This window comes from Mya arenaria, chromosome 13 (genome assembly GCF_026914265.1).
Source record: "Mya arenaria isolate MELC-2E11 chromosome 13, ASM2691426v1".
In the NCBI taxonomy this organism is placed as follows: domain Eukaryota; kingdom Metazoa; phylum Mollusca; class Bivalvia; order Myida; family Myidae; genus Mya; species Mya arenaria.
In genome coordinates this window covers 68,034,911-68,049,159 of record NC_069134.1, presented here as the reverse complement: position 1 = coordinate 68,049,159, position 14,249 = coordinate 68,034,911, and the positions used below count along the sequence as shown (strand labels likewise).

Here is a 14,249-nt window from a genome sequence, read left to right as displayed (position 1 = left end):
TCAATTTTGTACTCAGAAAAAAATAATGTAAATATACAAAACAAATAAAATGTCAGTATAACTTTTTTGCAAAATCTCATGATGTTGCAAACTTGTAATTATGATATAATAATGAAGATCTCCCATGTTTTTCAGACTGTACGTGAGTTGTGAGGTAGACTAGGTCTGGGATCCCGGGATGGGAAATCTCCTTAAAATACTCTCCAGTAAGGATGCCAATAGAGATGACTTTTACAACGTCTTCGTGGACTTTGAAAGTACGGAATTTTCTTATATTTTATATACTAGATATTTGGAATTAAACGATGATCAATTATTGTCAAACATCAATCATTTGCCTCCAAAGTCAGCAAAAATCAATTACAATTTATGAAAATCGATTAATGCCTTATAAATAAATGACATTATTACTGTAAATGACTGGGTATAAGACGATAGGGGGTATTGGACCCAGACAAAAAAATCCGTGAAAGATCTGAGAACAAAACGTTTAATCTATGTTTTGGGTTAAAGGACGCATAGAAAATATGTCAAAACGTCTGTCCATTTCGGCCACCATGTTTGTTGACAGTGACGAAAAATATTTTTTTCGTGAAAATGGCGATGGTTATCTTTAAAACCATACAATGATTATGCAAAATGTGTTTCATTTTGATTTGTTTTATGTTTGGAAAGGCACTTAAAAGAATTGTTTGTGACCATTTGTTTCTGGATAGCACTGAAAGGTGCCTTTTATGAAAATATGTAAGATTTCTTTTTGACAGTATATCGTAAACGATGTCGAGAATGAAGTTAAGTTATGCATAAACCTTATATTGTACTGATTTGTTCTCAAAATGTCAACACCTTAAGAAAAGAATAAAGTTCGCGAAAATGTGTGAAAAAAACAAGACTATTATCGCATCAATTTGTAGCATTGTAATGTTAAACAGAACAAAAGGCAATGTGAGTTTTTCACACCTTGTCATTCAACTGACAAAAAATATTTTGACAGTGCGAAACTTTGCTTTTTATATGCATGTTTAAATATTGTTCAATTCAATTTATTGTTCAAAATAATATTGAATAACTTTAATCGAAAAATATTTTTGTTTAAATTATTAACGTCTTACGATATACCGTATCCCGATCGTCAACTGCCGTTTTAACCCGTATATATACTCAATCAAAATGACGGGAGTAACATTGCTTTCTACATAAAACTAAACAAACTCTCGGCTTGAAATCGACCTCAGAAACAAAGTTCAAAAAATTGTTACTGGGTATTATACGCAGGCATTTTTTTACATCAAATTCTGAGGGAAAAAAGTGTGTCTAATACCCAGTCATTTACGGTAACTTAAAATGGTACTTTTACAATTTACTAGACCTAAACATAGTCCTAATAAGCTTGATGTCATGTTCAATTAGGCTGGAAATGTAGAGTTAGTGATAGTTAATATATGCCCAATGATCTAGATGTTTTTAAAAAGCAATTACACTTTAGAACTATTCTGCAAGAGAAGGCAACTTTCTTTTTACTATTGAACAAGGATCAGTTTTTATGAAATCGATGATGGCAAATATGTACATAAATACGCAAATATCTACTTGGTGAATTAACTATCAAAGGCAAATCTGCTCCAATGTTGGGGGTGGGGTCATATTATTTCATGTCATATGAAATTGAAAGTGCTGAAATGTTTGAAATACCATGTTTATTTCCGATTTCAGTATTTTGTTTTCAAGTTTGGCTATTTAGTCTTTTTTTTGTGATTTATAATTATGCTATCTCAATAGTTTCCTAAACCTTTTAAATACATTTAAATCATCAGTCACACTCCCTATTTAAGTGGATACTTTGGAAGTTAATGTTTTTAAACAAATCCTTAATTTGTTTTTAGAGTGAAACACACATGAAAACATAAAGCTTAAATGTTTCCTGACAGTATCACATTTTTTTAACCCCCCCCCCCCCCATAGTTTTCCTGTTTAATTTCCCGAAATTACTGCAACATAATATCCTTAACTGAATCATAAAGAGTAGTATTAATTACCAATATGTTAATCATACACTTGGTATAGAAACTTCATCGTTATTTTTAATATACATTTTAGAACAAACAAAAAGCATTTTAACGCAGATATTCATTCCTCTCAATAATTGCCATATAAATACCTCCATAAAAAACAAAGGGCAAATTTTCCCATCAGGGTGATTTTGTGCTTGTGGGCAAATTTGCTCCATGGGCAAAAATCCGCATATAAACACAGCAACAGTATGAATGTTGCAGTATGATTTGTGGGTGATGTAAATTGTTATTTTGTGTAAGAGTAGAATTACACTCCAGCTAGTTCATCAAATTCGAGGATTTATCAAAGTCACAATGTATCAAACACTTGCTGTTCTATTATAAGATGAAGAACTTGCTCTTTGACTGAAGACTTAATCTTTTGTGATTGTTATTTGTTTATATCTTATATGGATGCCGAAACATTAAACCGATAATCACTAGGCAGCACACAATACTTTTTTTCTCAAGTGATTCTTTAAGTATCATTGAAAGATATCTTTGAAGACCTTCAACAAGATTACTGGTCGTTCTTCTGCAGATTGCCAGCCGACAGAGAGTGAATTAAGTGTATACGATAAGATACAGGTGGTGCTGGATGAAGCGCAGAAGATCTTAGACCGACTCAAGAAATACACAGGGGCTGCAGAGGTCATAAGAAATGTACGTATAGTTGTTTACACACCTGGAAGTGGTTGTGACTAGTCAAGGGTATTCAGGTTGTTGTGCATGGATCTCAGAAGGTCCTAGAACAGCTTAGGAAATAGACATGGGCAGTGGACATCACTCGCACAAGCTTGCATGCCCAGCAATTATTAAATGATTGTCAGGCTTGTTAAAAATAAAACAAAACACATTACTGGCTAACCTGGGATGTTGAAATTTGCTAGTAAACTATTGGCTTATGTGTATCACTGAGGGACTTCTCATTTTAGCTTCATGATAGACAATATTGGAATTGATAAGTTTTTGGGTCCCTAGGATACGAAAGAAGTATTTCAATGTTAATGTTTAGCTTTAATAATGAAAACAATGACTTTGACCTTGAAAAGAGATTATAAGAAGTAATGTGAACATAATCAACATGTGTTTATATTCTCCAGGCAATACAGAACCCCCGGGATGATGGCATGCAGGATAGGGCCTGGACAGACGTGCAGCCTCTAGTAGAGGAACTCAAGAAATACTATGAATTCTCACTCATGCTCGGTAAGGTTAGGTGCTAGTAGGTGTTGAAGTATTACCACCAGTAGTTTTAACTCATGTGTTATGTTTGTTTTTTTGAAGGGTGTTGAAGGGGTCTACTTTCTCATGTGGGCTCACATTTGTTTATTTTTTTATATATTCAGTTTGCATTGAAATTTTAGATATGTATTCCCAACTATCCAATCTACTTTATTATTGAAGGTAGATAACACCTTTGAATATAATGTAAATAATGGGCCTTTATTATTCAACTTAGAGTTTCTACCATGTTAGCACACCTTTGAATATAATGTAAATAATGGGCCTTTATTATTCAACTTAGAGTTTCTACCATGTTAGCACACCTTTGAATATAATGTAAATAATGGGCCTTTATTATTCAACTTAGAGTTTCTACCATGTTAGCACACCTTTGAATATAATGTAAATAATGGGCCTTTATTATTCAACTTAGAGTTTCTACCATGTTAGCACACCTTTGAATATAATGTAAATAATGGGCCTTTATTATTCAACTTAGAGTTTCTACCATGTTAGCACACCTTTGAATATAATGTAAATAATGGGCCTTTATTATTCAACTTAGAGTTTCTACCATGTTAGCATACCTTTGAATATAATGTAAATAATGGGCCTTTATTATTCAACTTAGAGTTTCTACCATGTTAGCACACCTTTGAATATAATGTAAATAATGGGCCTTTATTATTCAACTTAGAGTTTCTACCATGTTAGCACACCTTTGAATATAATGTAAATAATGGGCCTTTATTATTCAACTTAGAGTTTCTACCATGTTAGCACACATAGGTCAATATCTCAGCAATTTATTGATGTATTCATTTGAGATTTCATATGGTGGCACTCAACCATGTAACCTTCTTGAATGACCAATTAAGATAACTCTACCTAACATATAATGCTAATCATGGCCCTTTATTACTCAAGTTAGAAGTTTTTGGTAAGGTTTTGCATGTAACCACATTTAAGTCAATATCTCAGCAAGTACATCATGTATTGCATTGAAAAGACATGTGTTCCCAACTATCTAACCTACTAACATGACCAAGTTAGATAACTTTATAATGCACATAAATGCCCTTTATTAATCAACATAGAAATTCTGGTTAAGGTTTTTCACGTTGGCACATAAAGTCCATAACTCATTAACTACTTGATGTATTGCATTGAAACTTGAATCAATTAAGTATGATAACTCTATCGTGCATATAATGCAAATTTTGCCCCTTAATCATTTGACTGAGAAATTCTGTTGAAGGTTTTGCATTAAATCTAATTTGACAGTGATCTATGCATTTGTTACTAATACTTTGCAATCTTTAAACTTAAAAGCAATGTAATAGTTTGTTGCGCTATATCTGTGACACCTCTTGTTGATGAATTATAATTATAAGCGTGAAATAATGAGAAAAAATATTTTTATCAGTGTAAGATTACAATAGATTTCAACTTGTAAACACCAAAAGAAGAAACAGTTTTCAGTGCTCATTCTTTTGAATATACTGCTTTCTGATGCTGAAACAAACAATTATCCTCCATGTATATTGATGCTGATAACGCTGGCTGGTATATTTGTCAAATTGTGTCGCTTTATAAAAAAAAATTGACAGACGAGCGTTGTCACCCCCTGGCAGTTCTCTTGTTTTATGAAGATATAAGGAATGTTTTTTATCAATTTATTTACCCTCAAATTTGTTTCTTTCGCATTGTCAACATATATTCCTTGTCTGATGTAGCAGACATAGCTATAGTTAATCTTCACCTAGACAGTCCTAAATTGCCTCAAGGTTAGACGCTCTTTAAATTTCAAAATGTAGCGAAAACTATATTATACAGTTCTGAAATGGCGTTGACGATGAATGATTGAATGCCTAACAGCACTCCTCTCACCACTTAATTATCATTAAAACCATTTATAATATTAGAAAGAACAGTTGCTGTGCTCCAAGGACACTTATAATTACCATTATCTTTACCATATTACAGAGATCAATGTACCCCTACTGCTGGATGCACTGTGCTTCAAAGACATGACAACCAAACAGCTCCCCCCCCCCCACCCCCTCTACCGCCTCTTACAAATACCATTTACTCCACTTTACCATATTACAGAGATCAATGCTCCTCTTCTGCTGGATGCCCTGTGCTCCAAAGACATGACAGCCAAACAGCTCCCCCACCCTCTCTCCTAACTCTTATATATACCATTAAATCAACTTTACCATATTACAGATATCAATGTTCCCCTACTGCTAGATGCCCTGTGCTCCAAAGATATGACAACCAAACAGCTCCCCCACCCCCTCCCCACCCCCTCTACCGCCTCTTACAAATACCATTAAATCCACTTTACCATATTACAGAGATCAATGTTCCTCTTCTGCTGGATGCACTGTGCTCCAAAGATATGACAGCCAAAGAGCATCTTGAGGGACAGCAGGCCCTCTTCAAACAGTTTGCTGAGATTCTTGACTTCGTTCTCAAGTTTGATGATTTGAAGGTAGGCTGTGCTGTGATATCATGTACAAGTATAAGGAAGGGTTATATACAAACACCATTAATCTGAATACCGTTTATCTGAAGTTATCACTATTTCAAATATATTTTTTGGTCCTGATTTCATTTCTTCTTTGTTCAATTAAAAGTGCAGTATTCCAAATTATTGCTTATCAATTCTTATTTAGAACTCGGTCTTCTCATAGTTTTTACATCATACTGCAATAGCACGCAGGCATCAGTTCAAGGTGATAAAGCATAATAACAATTAGCGCTTATTAAAGAATGACATTGAGTACGCGTATGTAACATTGATGTCAGATAATGAGCATTTTTTGGGGGGTGATGAAGTTTGTATATTATGGCTGGTTTACACAATTTAAGTATCATTTGAAATGTCTATCTCAGCAAATTTGATTGCCACATTACTCACTCGACCGGCTACCAAACAATTGGGAGAAGGGCCCCGTAAACATGTTTTATATATACTGTGCTATGTTGCGAATGTATGCATGAGCTATTGTTTGTTTTACTTGCATACTGATTTGATAAAGAAGTATAATAACAAATCATTTGCTATCTATTAAGCAATAATTGAACATACATGTAAACGATCACTCAATAAAATGCAATATGTTGGTAACATATAGCCGTCAGTGCAATCTTAACGACATAATATTTTACGTCACCAATAATGCTTGAATGCGGATATTTCCTAAAAATTGTTAATCCAAATTTAGTTAATCCAAAATATTTATATGGGTCTCGACGACTACGGATTAACGGTGTTTAAATTTACTTTCATACTTAAACTATCCCGAAGCAATGAGCTTTATCTCTCTCAATGGTAGTGGAGGTAGATGCCAGAAGGTATTTCATGTCACTCTGTACCTTGTTGCATTAACCTGTAAATTTACCACAGTTACAAAAATGAAAATTCAAGACATGGGCTGAGGAAATACTAAGTAGGTTGCATAAGGTGAAAAGAGCTTTGATTCTCTTTCCTTTTTCCTTGGTTCAGCAACAGTAAGACTGGAAGACGGTTAAACTCTCTTCCTATTTTGAGCTCTTTATATCATATAACAAGAGATTTTTACGATTAAAAAAATAAAGAAATAAAACAAATTAAGCACAAATGATGATATTGCTGACCAAGTTCTGTAGAAGTTGTTGCATGTATTTCAGATGACAAACCCCGTGATACAGAATGACTTTAGCTACTACAGACGAACACAGAGCCGGCGTAGAATGGTGACATCGGTAAGGAGTAAAGGATATATAGTTAAATACATTGCTGATAGTTTGAAGATTTGGGTAGTGTTTATTTCTTTGTTGCTCTAAAACCTTTTTGTAGAAAATTGATTATTTGATGTTTTGCTGTTTGCTAAATAAATTAATTATTCCTTACTCCTTAAATTCTCTATATAGAAAATGGTAAACTAACCTTGGCATCAATTTGAACTTTTCCCCTGCACTGTTATCACAGTAATAAATGGTAGTTATCTTGTGTAATGGTTTTGTGTAATAATATAAATATTGATTTCCTTAAAGCCTAGTTCTGCAGTGTTTGCCTGGGTTGCACTGTTTCTACCAAGGAAGTTCATATTTATATAGTATATGTTTGCTGTGCATATTGTGTAGCTCTTGTTTTAGTTGAAACATGGCTACATGTATGTGGTCTCAGTGTCAAACTTTTAAATTATACAGGAGTTTTGCTACTTGATTTTTTCTTTATGCCAACATAGTGGTAGCTTGTTTTTATGTCCCGTTTAACATACAGTCGAAACTTGTTGGCTGGATATCTCTATATCCTTGTTGGCTCAAACTAGATTAAAGGACCAATTTTCTTTTACTCTTTGTACATATAAAATTCGATCGGATGGCTTGATATCTTGAGGGTTGATATTTCTCCACGCTCGATGTCATCTTCTATATATATATCTATCGATATATATCTAGATCGGCAACCCCAAAGGTTTCTGCCTAAAGGGACAAAGAGAACACTTATTGCTAAATATTATCTTGAGAAGTATGAGGCCATTATGGCTGTTGGGAGTGGACGAAAATCTAAAAAACAAATTGGAGAAGACTTCAGCATTCTGCAGAATACTCTTTCATCTTGGTTGAAAAAAAGACAAATTAAAGCCAGATTCCTCGCTGGTAACATAGAGCCCGAATGTAAGCTACCTCTTCGCTTGCGGAGATAGCGTAGCAATTAACAACCAAGGTAAACAAGACTCTTTGTAACGAAAAAAAAAATCCTATTCTGTAAGCAATCCCACTTGGCTCGATATTATCGAGGCCCAAAGTATTTTAGTCGGTCTCTAGAATATCGAGCCAACGAGTTTCGACTGTGTATCCTTGCTCTTAAAAATATCATTTCAACAAAAAAAATGGTACGGTATGGACATATAGTAACCCCTTTGTTGAAAATTGTTTAAGAAATATTGTAGGGCAAAGCACTGATCTGCAAATATTTGATATATGATAATGAAATATAGCAGTGGACTGGTCAAGTGTGGTAGAAAAAGCCTAAGGATGTAACTGTTCATACCTGAAACATGTGTATTTATACCAGCTGTGCTTGCAGGATAAAAAGGAGGTTGCGGAGGGTGTTCCACATGAGATAGCCAACAGAATGTCACTGTTTTACGCCCAGGCCACACCCATGCTGAAAATGCTCAGTGACACCACATCAACATTCGTCTCACTGGTAAGATGTGTACATGTACATACTTGTATTAATTCATTGTATTATGTTTATGGCTTACTGCACAAAAAAGTTTATATGTAAAAAATGTCTTCAATAAAAAAAAAAGATGCACTCAATAATAGGCCTGTAACGATTCATCGGTGCATCGTGAAATCGCGATTCGGTACGTGACGATATACTGTATCGTATCCTATTGTAAAAAATCGTGTGTATCGCGTATTGTTAGATTCGTTACCTCGAGTCAAGATTTGTATGCTTATGACACTTTCCAAACATCTTTGGACGATCTGGTCAATTTGTTAACTTTCATTTTTAACTGTCGAAACAGCGAAAGCCACTTCAGCCGCATTTTCGCAAACAGCAGGTAGAGCTAGCAAAATACGTTACAACTAGTTATCTTACTTATCTACACTGTGTTTATTTTTCAAACTTAAATGAAAAATGAAAATGAAATTGCAATTTAATTTTCTTTTTTAAATTTGATTTACAAAAGATATGAAAAAAAAACAAAACCGGGAGCTAGCTGTATGCGAAAATGCGGCTGAAGTGGCTTTCGCTGTTTTGACAGTTTTCAGTCGTCTGCAAAGTCAAGAATACTACCGGTAGTAAAGAGAAACCCTATAGAAATGCGCTGGCAAAATATAAGTCCAAAGCTTGGGAGAACTTTGGATTTTCAGTCAGACAATAAACTAGTTATTTGTAAATTGTGTCTGGCCAAATTAAAATATAATGGAAACACTACAAACAAGACCACGCATCTTCGCCGATGCAAAATAATATAAACATTAAAAATATTGTTTTGGTAAGGATATGCTCAACAATTTACAAAATAGGCAAACATTAAAGTCCTACATAAAATATATATATAAGTGTATCGTGATATATCGTGAATCGCGTACTCCGTATCGTGATACGTATCGTATCGTGAGTTGAGTGACGATACACAGCCCTCCTCAATAATGTTATTAGAAAAATTAGAAAAAATGTCTGTAGGTTTCTCAATAGGGATACCAAATTCTTTCCAAACCTAAACTTGAGCTAGGACCATGAAACTTCACTGTTAGGTTGCCCTTGACCAGTAAGTGATTCCTACACCTTTTGGGGTCAGTAGGACTAAGGTCAAAATGGTTTTACTTAGGACCATGAAACTTTATTGGCTAGTTCTACTTGACTAGTAGATGACCGTTATAATTTTGGAAGTTGAAAGTTTCAAGGTCATTGATAATAATTTCATTTTCAAACATCTATACTAGGTCTTGCAAAGTATGTTTCTGACAAAGCTGTGCTGAGAAGACAAAATGTTTTACAAACATCTCTTGGTTTTATTTGGAATGTTCTGTACTTAAATTTGTTTTTCTCTTGTTTTCAGCATAAAGATCTTCCTGTAGAAAATACAACAGACTGTTTGAGCACCATGGCCAACATCTGTAGAGTTATGATTGAAAACCCGTAAGTTGCAAAACATAGATTGGCAAAAAGGTTTATGATTTGTGATAGCCCCAGTGACATTGTTATGGCCACAGAAGGGAGATGATTTAGTCACACTTTTGTCAGTCCTTCCGTCCGTCCGTCCGAGCTACTGTCCGTCTTTCTATCACACCCTTGTTAAGAGAATAATCTAAAAAGTGCTGATGGGACTTGTAACATTCAGAGAGCATGATACAGAGCACTAGAACCATAATTGTACCTTAAGTCATCGCTGAATTATCTCCCCCTTTCACATTTACATCATCCATTAATGCTTGTCCCGACCATAACCAAAAAGTATTTGTAGTACTTAAAACTTGGAATATAAATAGATAGGAATGAGAGGAAGAGCAGTGCACATGAACTTTAATCCGTACTTCTATATTTACTGTGTTATCTCTCCTTAACCATATTTTTTTTAATTGTTGGTGCTTGGTTTACTTAATTTTTGTCCGAAGCAGAACTCCAAGTCCTTGAGGTATTGACTTTGAACTTCATATACAGATAGATCTTATTGAGAATAAGTGTATGCATTGAAGCACTGGAAACGTAACTCTATCTTTTGTACCTTAAGAGTTATATCCCTTTCAAAATATGTTGGCAAGTGTGCTCATTACATCAAAACACTTAATGTATGGCCATCATCAAATCATTTTCCTCATGTGTGTAGCTTAACAAAATCCTGAATAGTAATATTTTCTGGTTCGTATTTCTCTTCCAAATTGTTTGTGTCTGCCCTTTAGTTTGCAAATTATATGAATGATTTCAAAATTGCTTGACACAAATCCTCTCAAAATCAAACTGATGTGTTGATGATCATGTCCACAGCTGACGCCTTTGCCATATGAGTTGCTGTTGTATGTTTAAAACACACTTATTTTCCAATTTGTGCTTCCTTTTACGAATTTGTACCTACTCATTTAGAATGATGTCCTTGTCGTCCCTGTATTTATATAGGGAATACCATCATTCTAGTTAAGATAAATGTAGTGAAAAGTTATTATGTCTGCCCATCCATGAAGGGAGACATGCTGCTGCCTGGTTTGTCTGTATTCTTATTCTCATTATTCTTTAAGCAATGCCAAGTTGTGCCCTTTGCCAAGTTGTGCCCTTTTAAAGATTATAATATTTTAGTTATATAAGAATTATAATTGGCAAAACATATTTGCACATTAAGCTTTAGACCATGTATGATATTGGCTATACTAGTACCATGTTTTCCTATTTTCAGTGGGTTTTGTTCACGAATTACAAATGAGAACACCAAGCTGTTTTGTTTACGGGTGATGGTCGGGGTCATTATCCTTTACGACCACGTGCATCCGGTCGGGGCGTTTGCTAAGAGCTCAGGCATAGATGTAAGTGTGAAATGCATCGTTGTTAGCATATGTACTTGTTAATCTAATATGCATTCATAATGTAACATGCACATACCCTTGAAATAATCAGATATAAATAATGATGTCTAGTTTCTTGATGCCCATTTACATGTTTATATCTAGGAATGAGAGAATTGCTAATTCTGTGTTTGTCAAATTGTTAAATTCTTTATAGAATATATCAGCACATTATTTGGTGATCTGTAAACTTTAAAAAAATATTATGTATATAAAATAAACTATGTCACATACTTTAATTAGTACAGGTGAAAAGAAAAAGTGATAAACTGGTTTACCTTTCATGTACTAAAATCAATTAACTGGGTACAGATTTTGTATTTGTTGTTAACCTTTGTCTTGTATAAACATATCATTGTCTCATATATGGATTATAAAATAGCTTTTTGTATTTTCAGATGAAAAGCTCAATTAAATTATTAAAAGAACAAAAAGAAAATGGCCGCCAAGTTGAAGGTCTACTAAATGCTTTAAGGTAAGAAAATGCAAACTTTTTGAAATGGTTAAATTTTACTTTCTTAGGTTCAAAACTGTACAGTTTGCTCAAATATTTTGCTTCCTTTATGTGAGGAAGTACAGAATGAATATTTCTGGTTCCATATGTCATATGTATAAAAACAATATAGACATATTACTTGTGAACTAAAATAGCCTTGACCTTCATATCTGTTCGACTGTTTTGCTGTAATCAGTTCAAGACTCGTGTAAATTCCATAGGAACAGAAAATAGGGCAAAACCATGCATGTATATCAGAACTAATTGTAGTGGGCATTTTGATTAATTATTGAGTTCATGATGGAAACCAATTCATGCTAAATGAGGAAGATTTTAATATTTATCTTACTGATTTCAAAAAAAGACATCATAGATCATTCTGCACACAAGGACTTCAATCCTGGCCTAATCTGAATATAGATTAAATCCTTCGACAGAAAGCTTTATATTTATAATATGGTAACTGATATATAAAATTTCCATTTAAAATGTCATTCTATGTGATTCAAATATCGTGCATGCTTATGGGTAGTAATCATAGTGGGCATTTTGATTAATTATTGAGTTCATAATGGAAACCAATGCTCAAGGGTGGGGGGGGGGGTAGTTTGATATTTATCTTCAGGCTTCAGTAGCTTATTTTAAAAACCAAAAATACATACCATACTTAAGTTTGATTTGATAAATGAAAAATGGTTTATTGTGATTATCATAAGGCTAAGTCCTATTTGAAGTCTAACAATTCCAAATGAAGTAAATATAATAAGTTTAGCTTTAATCCTGTTAAAAGAGACTTAAGAAATTTCGAGAAATTAAGGCCTATAAAATTTCCATTTAAAATGTTATTCTATCTGACTCTCATGAAAGATACTGTATTTTTATCGTTACCAACATGTGATTTTTTGAAAATCGTGATGGTTTGTTTCAGACTTCAGAGTCTAACAATCAATTTTCAACAAAACTTGATAATCGTTTTTAATGCATATTTCAGGTATACAACGAAGCACCTCCAGGAAGAAACTACACCAAAGTCTGTAAAGCAAATGCTTGGCTAGTTTGGCCTACAATCTTCACCATTCATACATGTATAGGGATTTCATTTAACCATGGTCGTCAGGACATAAGATGATCAGTTTTAGCAAATATATGGCAGTTTTTTCTTGTGTATTCTTTAGGAAATTGGAAAGAAGAAAACGATGAATGCCAAATCATCTTACTTCATTAGGCGATTCAATGCACGTGATATGAGCCACATCACATGATTTTGGGCCTAAAGACATACATTTTCTTTTATTGTTTTATTTTGTTTTTCAATGAAAGAACATTTATGGAAGCTGTGCTAAAAATTTGAAAACTTTATCTCCAAATTGTCTAACAAACATGTTAAAAAGTAAGAATATGTATTGCTCATTTTTTATACACACGCATTATAAGCTTATTAAATTCCAATTAGCTTATAATTTGAGTTTTTATCCCTTTTAGTAATTGAAGGAAATTAAAGGACAGATGATTTGTTTAGAATTTTCAAACAATTGGGGCCCTTTAAAACTGATACAATGAGGGCGGTCAAAATAAGTGGGACAAAAGCTTTGGTTGCTATGGTAATATTAGATAAGTAACTGTTATAAACCGTTAAGAAAATGAAGCACCAGCGACAATCCTTTTAAAAAAGAAGGAATTAAAACACATTGAAAAAAAATTAGTATTGTAGGCATTATATTGCTTGTTATAAGTATGTCTGAAGGTCCAAATTGTGCGATGCGGCTCTAATATAGTATATCATAAGATGGTATCAAAGACTTGTTGCTGAAATATGTGCCAATTTTTTGTTATGTGACCAACTTTAGTAAAGAATTGTATGTCAGTTTTAGATAGTCTAGATAATGAAAGATATAGTTGAAGTCTTCTCAGAGCCTTCATATCAGAGCTTTGTATTGTTGTTAGGTATAACATCATCATGCAAAAACTAAACCCTAAACCATTTCTCAAAAACCATTCATTGAAAGACCAGAAACAATACACACATGTTCAAAAAGGTCTATATCACTGGCTTTATATTTACTCAGTTACATCCCTTTTTCGACTGCTCTTGTTGTTCCATGTTATCAGCCATGTTCATTCATTTCACTTAGCTAAATATGAGACTGCTACTATAGCCAGCTCTGTAATAAATATAGTTATATTATAAAATGTGTGTTGACATGAGTTTGAGACAATAGGGAGGTTGAGAAGCAGGACGTGCATGTGTTCTTGCGTGTGTGGCTACAGTGCAGGACGTGCATGTGTTCTTGCGTGGCAGGACGTGCATGTGTTCTTGCGTGGCAGGACGTGCATGTGTTCTTGCGTGGCAGGACGTGCATGTGTTCTTGCGTGTGTGGCTACAGTGCAGGACGTGCATGTGT

The 14,249-nt window shown here is 33.9% G+C and overlaps 1 protein-coding gene across 3 annotated transcripts in view; it reads left to right on the top strand.

The window, feature by feature from the left end:
- Positions 1 to 14,249, top strand: part of LOC128213528 (CYFIP-related Rac1 interactor B-like) — a 28,113-nt gene that overhangs the window by 8,100 nt on the left and 5,764 nt on the right. For all 3 annotated transcript variants that reach the window (XM_052919311.1, XM_052919312.1, XM_052919310.1), the window contains exons 2-11: positions 136 to 257; positions 2,593 to 2,714; positions 3,155 to 3,260; positions 5,642 to 5,778; positions 6,960 to 7,034; positions 8,365 to 8,487; positions 9,857 to 9,936; positions 11,186 to 11,312; positions 11,750 to 11,826; positions 12,839 to 14,219. In XM_052919311.1, coding sequence (XP_052775271.1) covers positions 179 to 257; positions 2,593 to 2,714; positions 3,155 to 3,260; positions 5,642 to 5,778; positions 6,960 to 7,034; positions 8,365 to 8,487; positions 9,857 to 9,936; positions 11,186 to 11,312; positions 11,750 to 11,826; positions 12,839 to 12,902 — 990 coding nt within the window. In that variant the 5' untranslated portion in view covers positions 136 to 178 and the 3' untranslated portion in view covers positions 12,903 to 14,219. The remainder of the gene's footprint in view (positions 1 to 135; positions 258 to 2,592; positions 2,715 to 3,154; positions 3,261 to 5,641; positions 5,779 to 6,959; positions 7,035 to 8,364; positions 8,488 to 9,856; positions 9,937 to 11,185; positions 11,313 to 11,749; positions 11,827 to 12,838; positions 14,220 to 14,249) is intronic.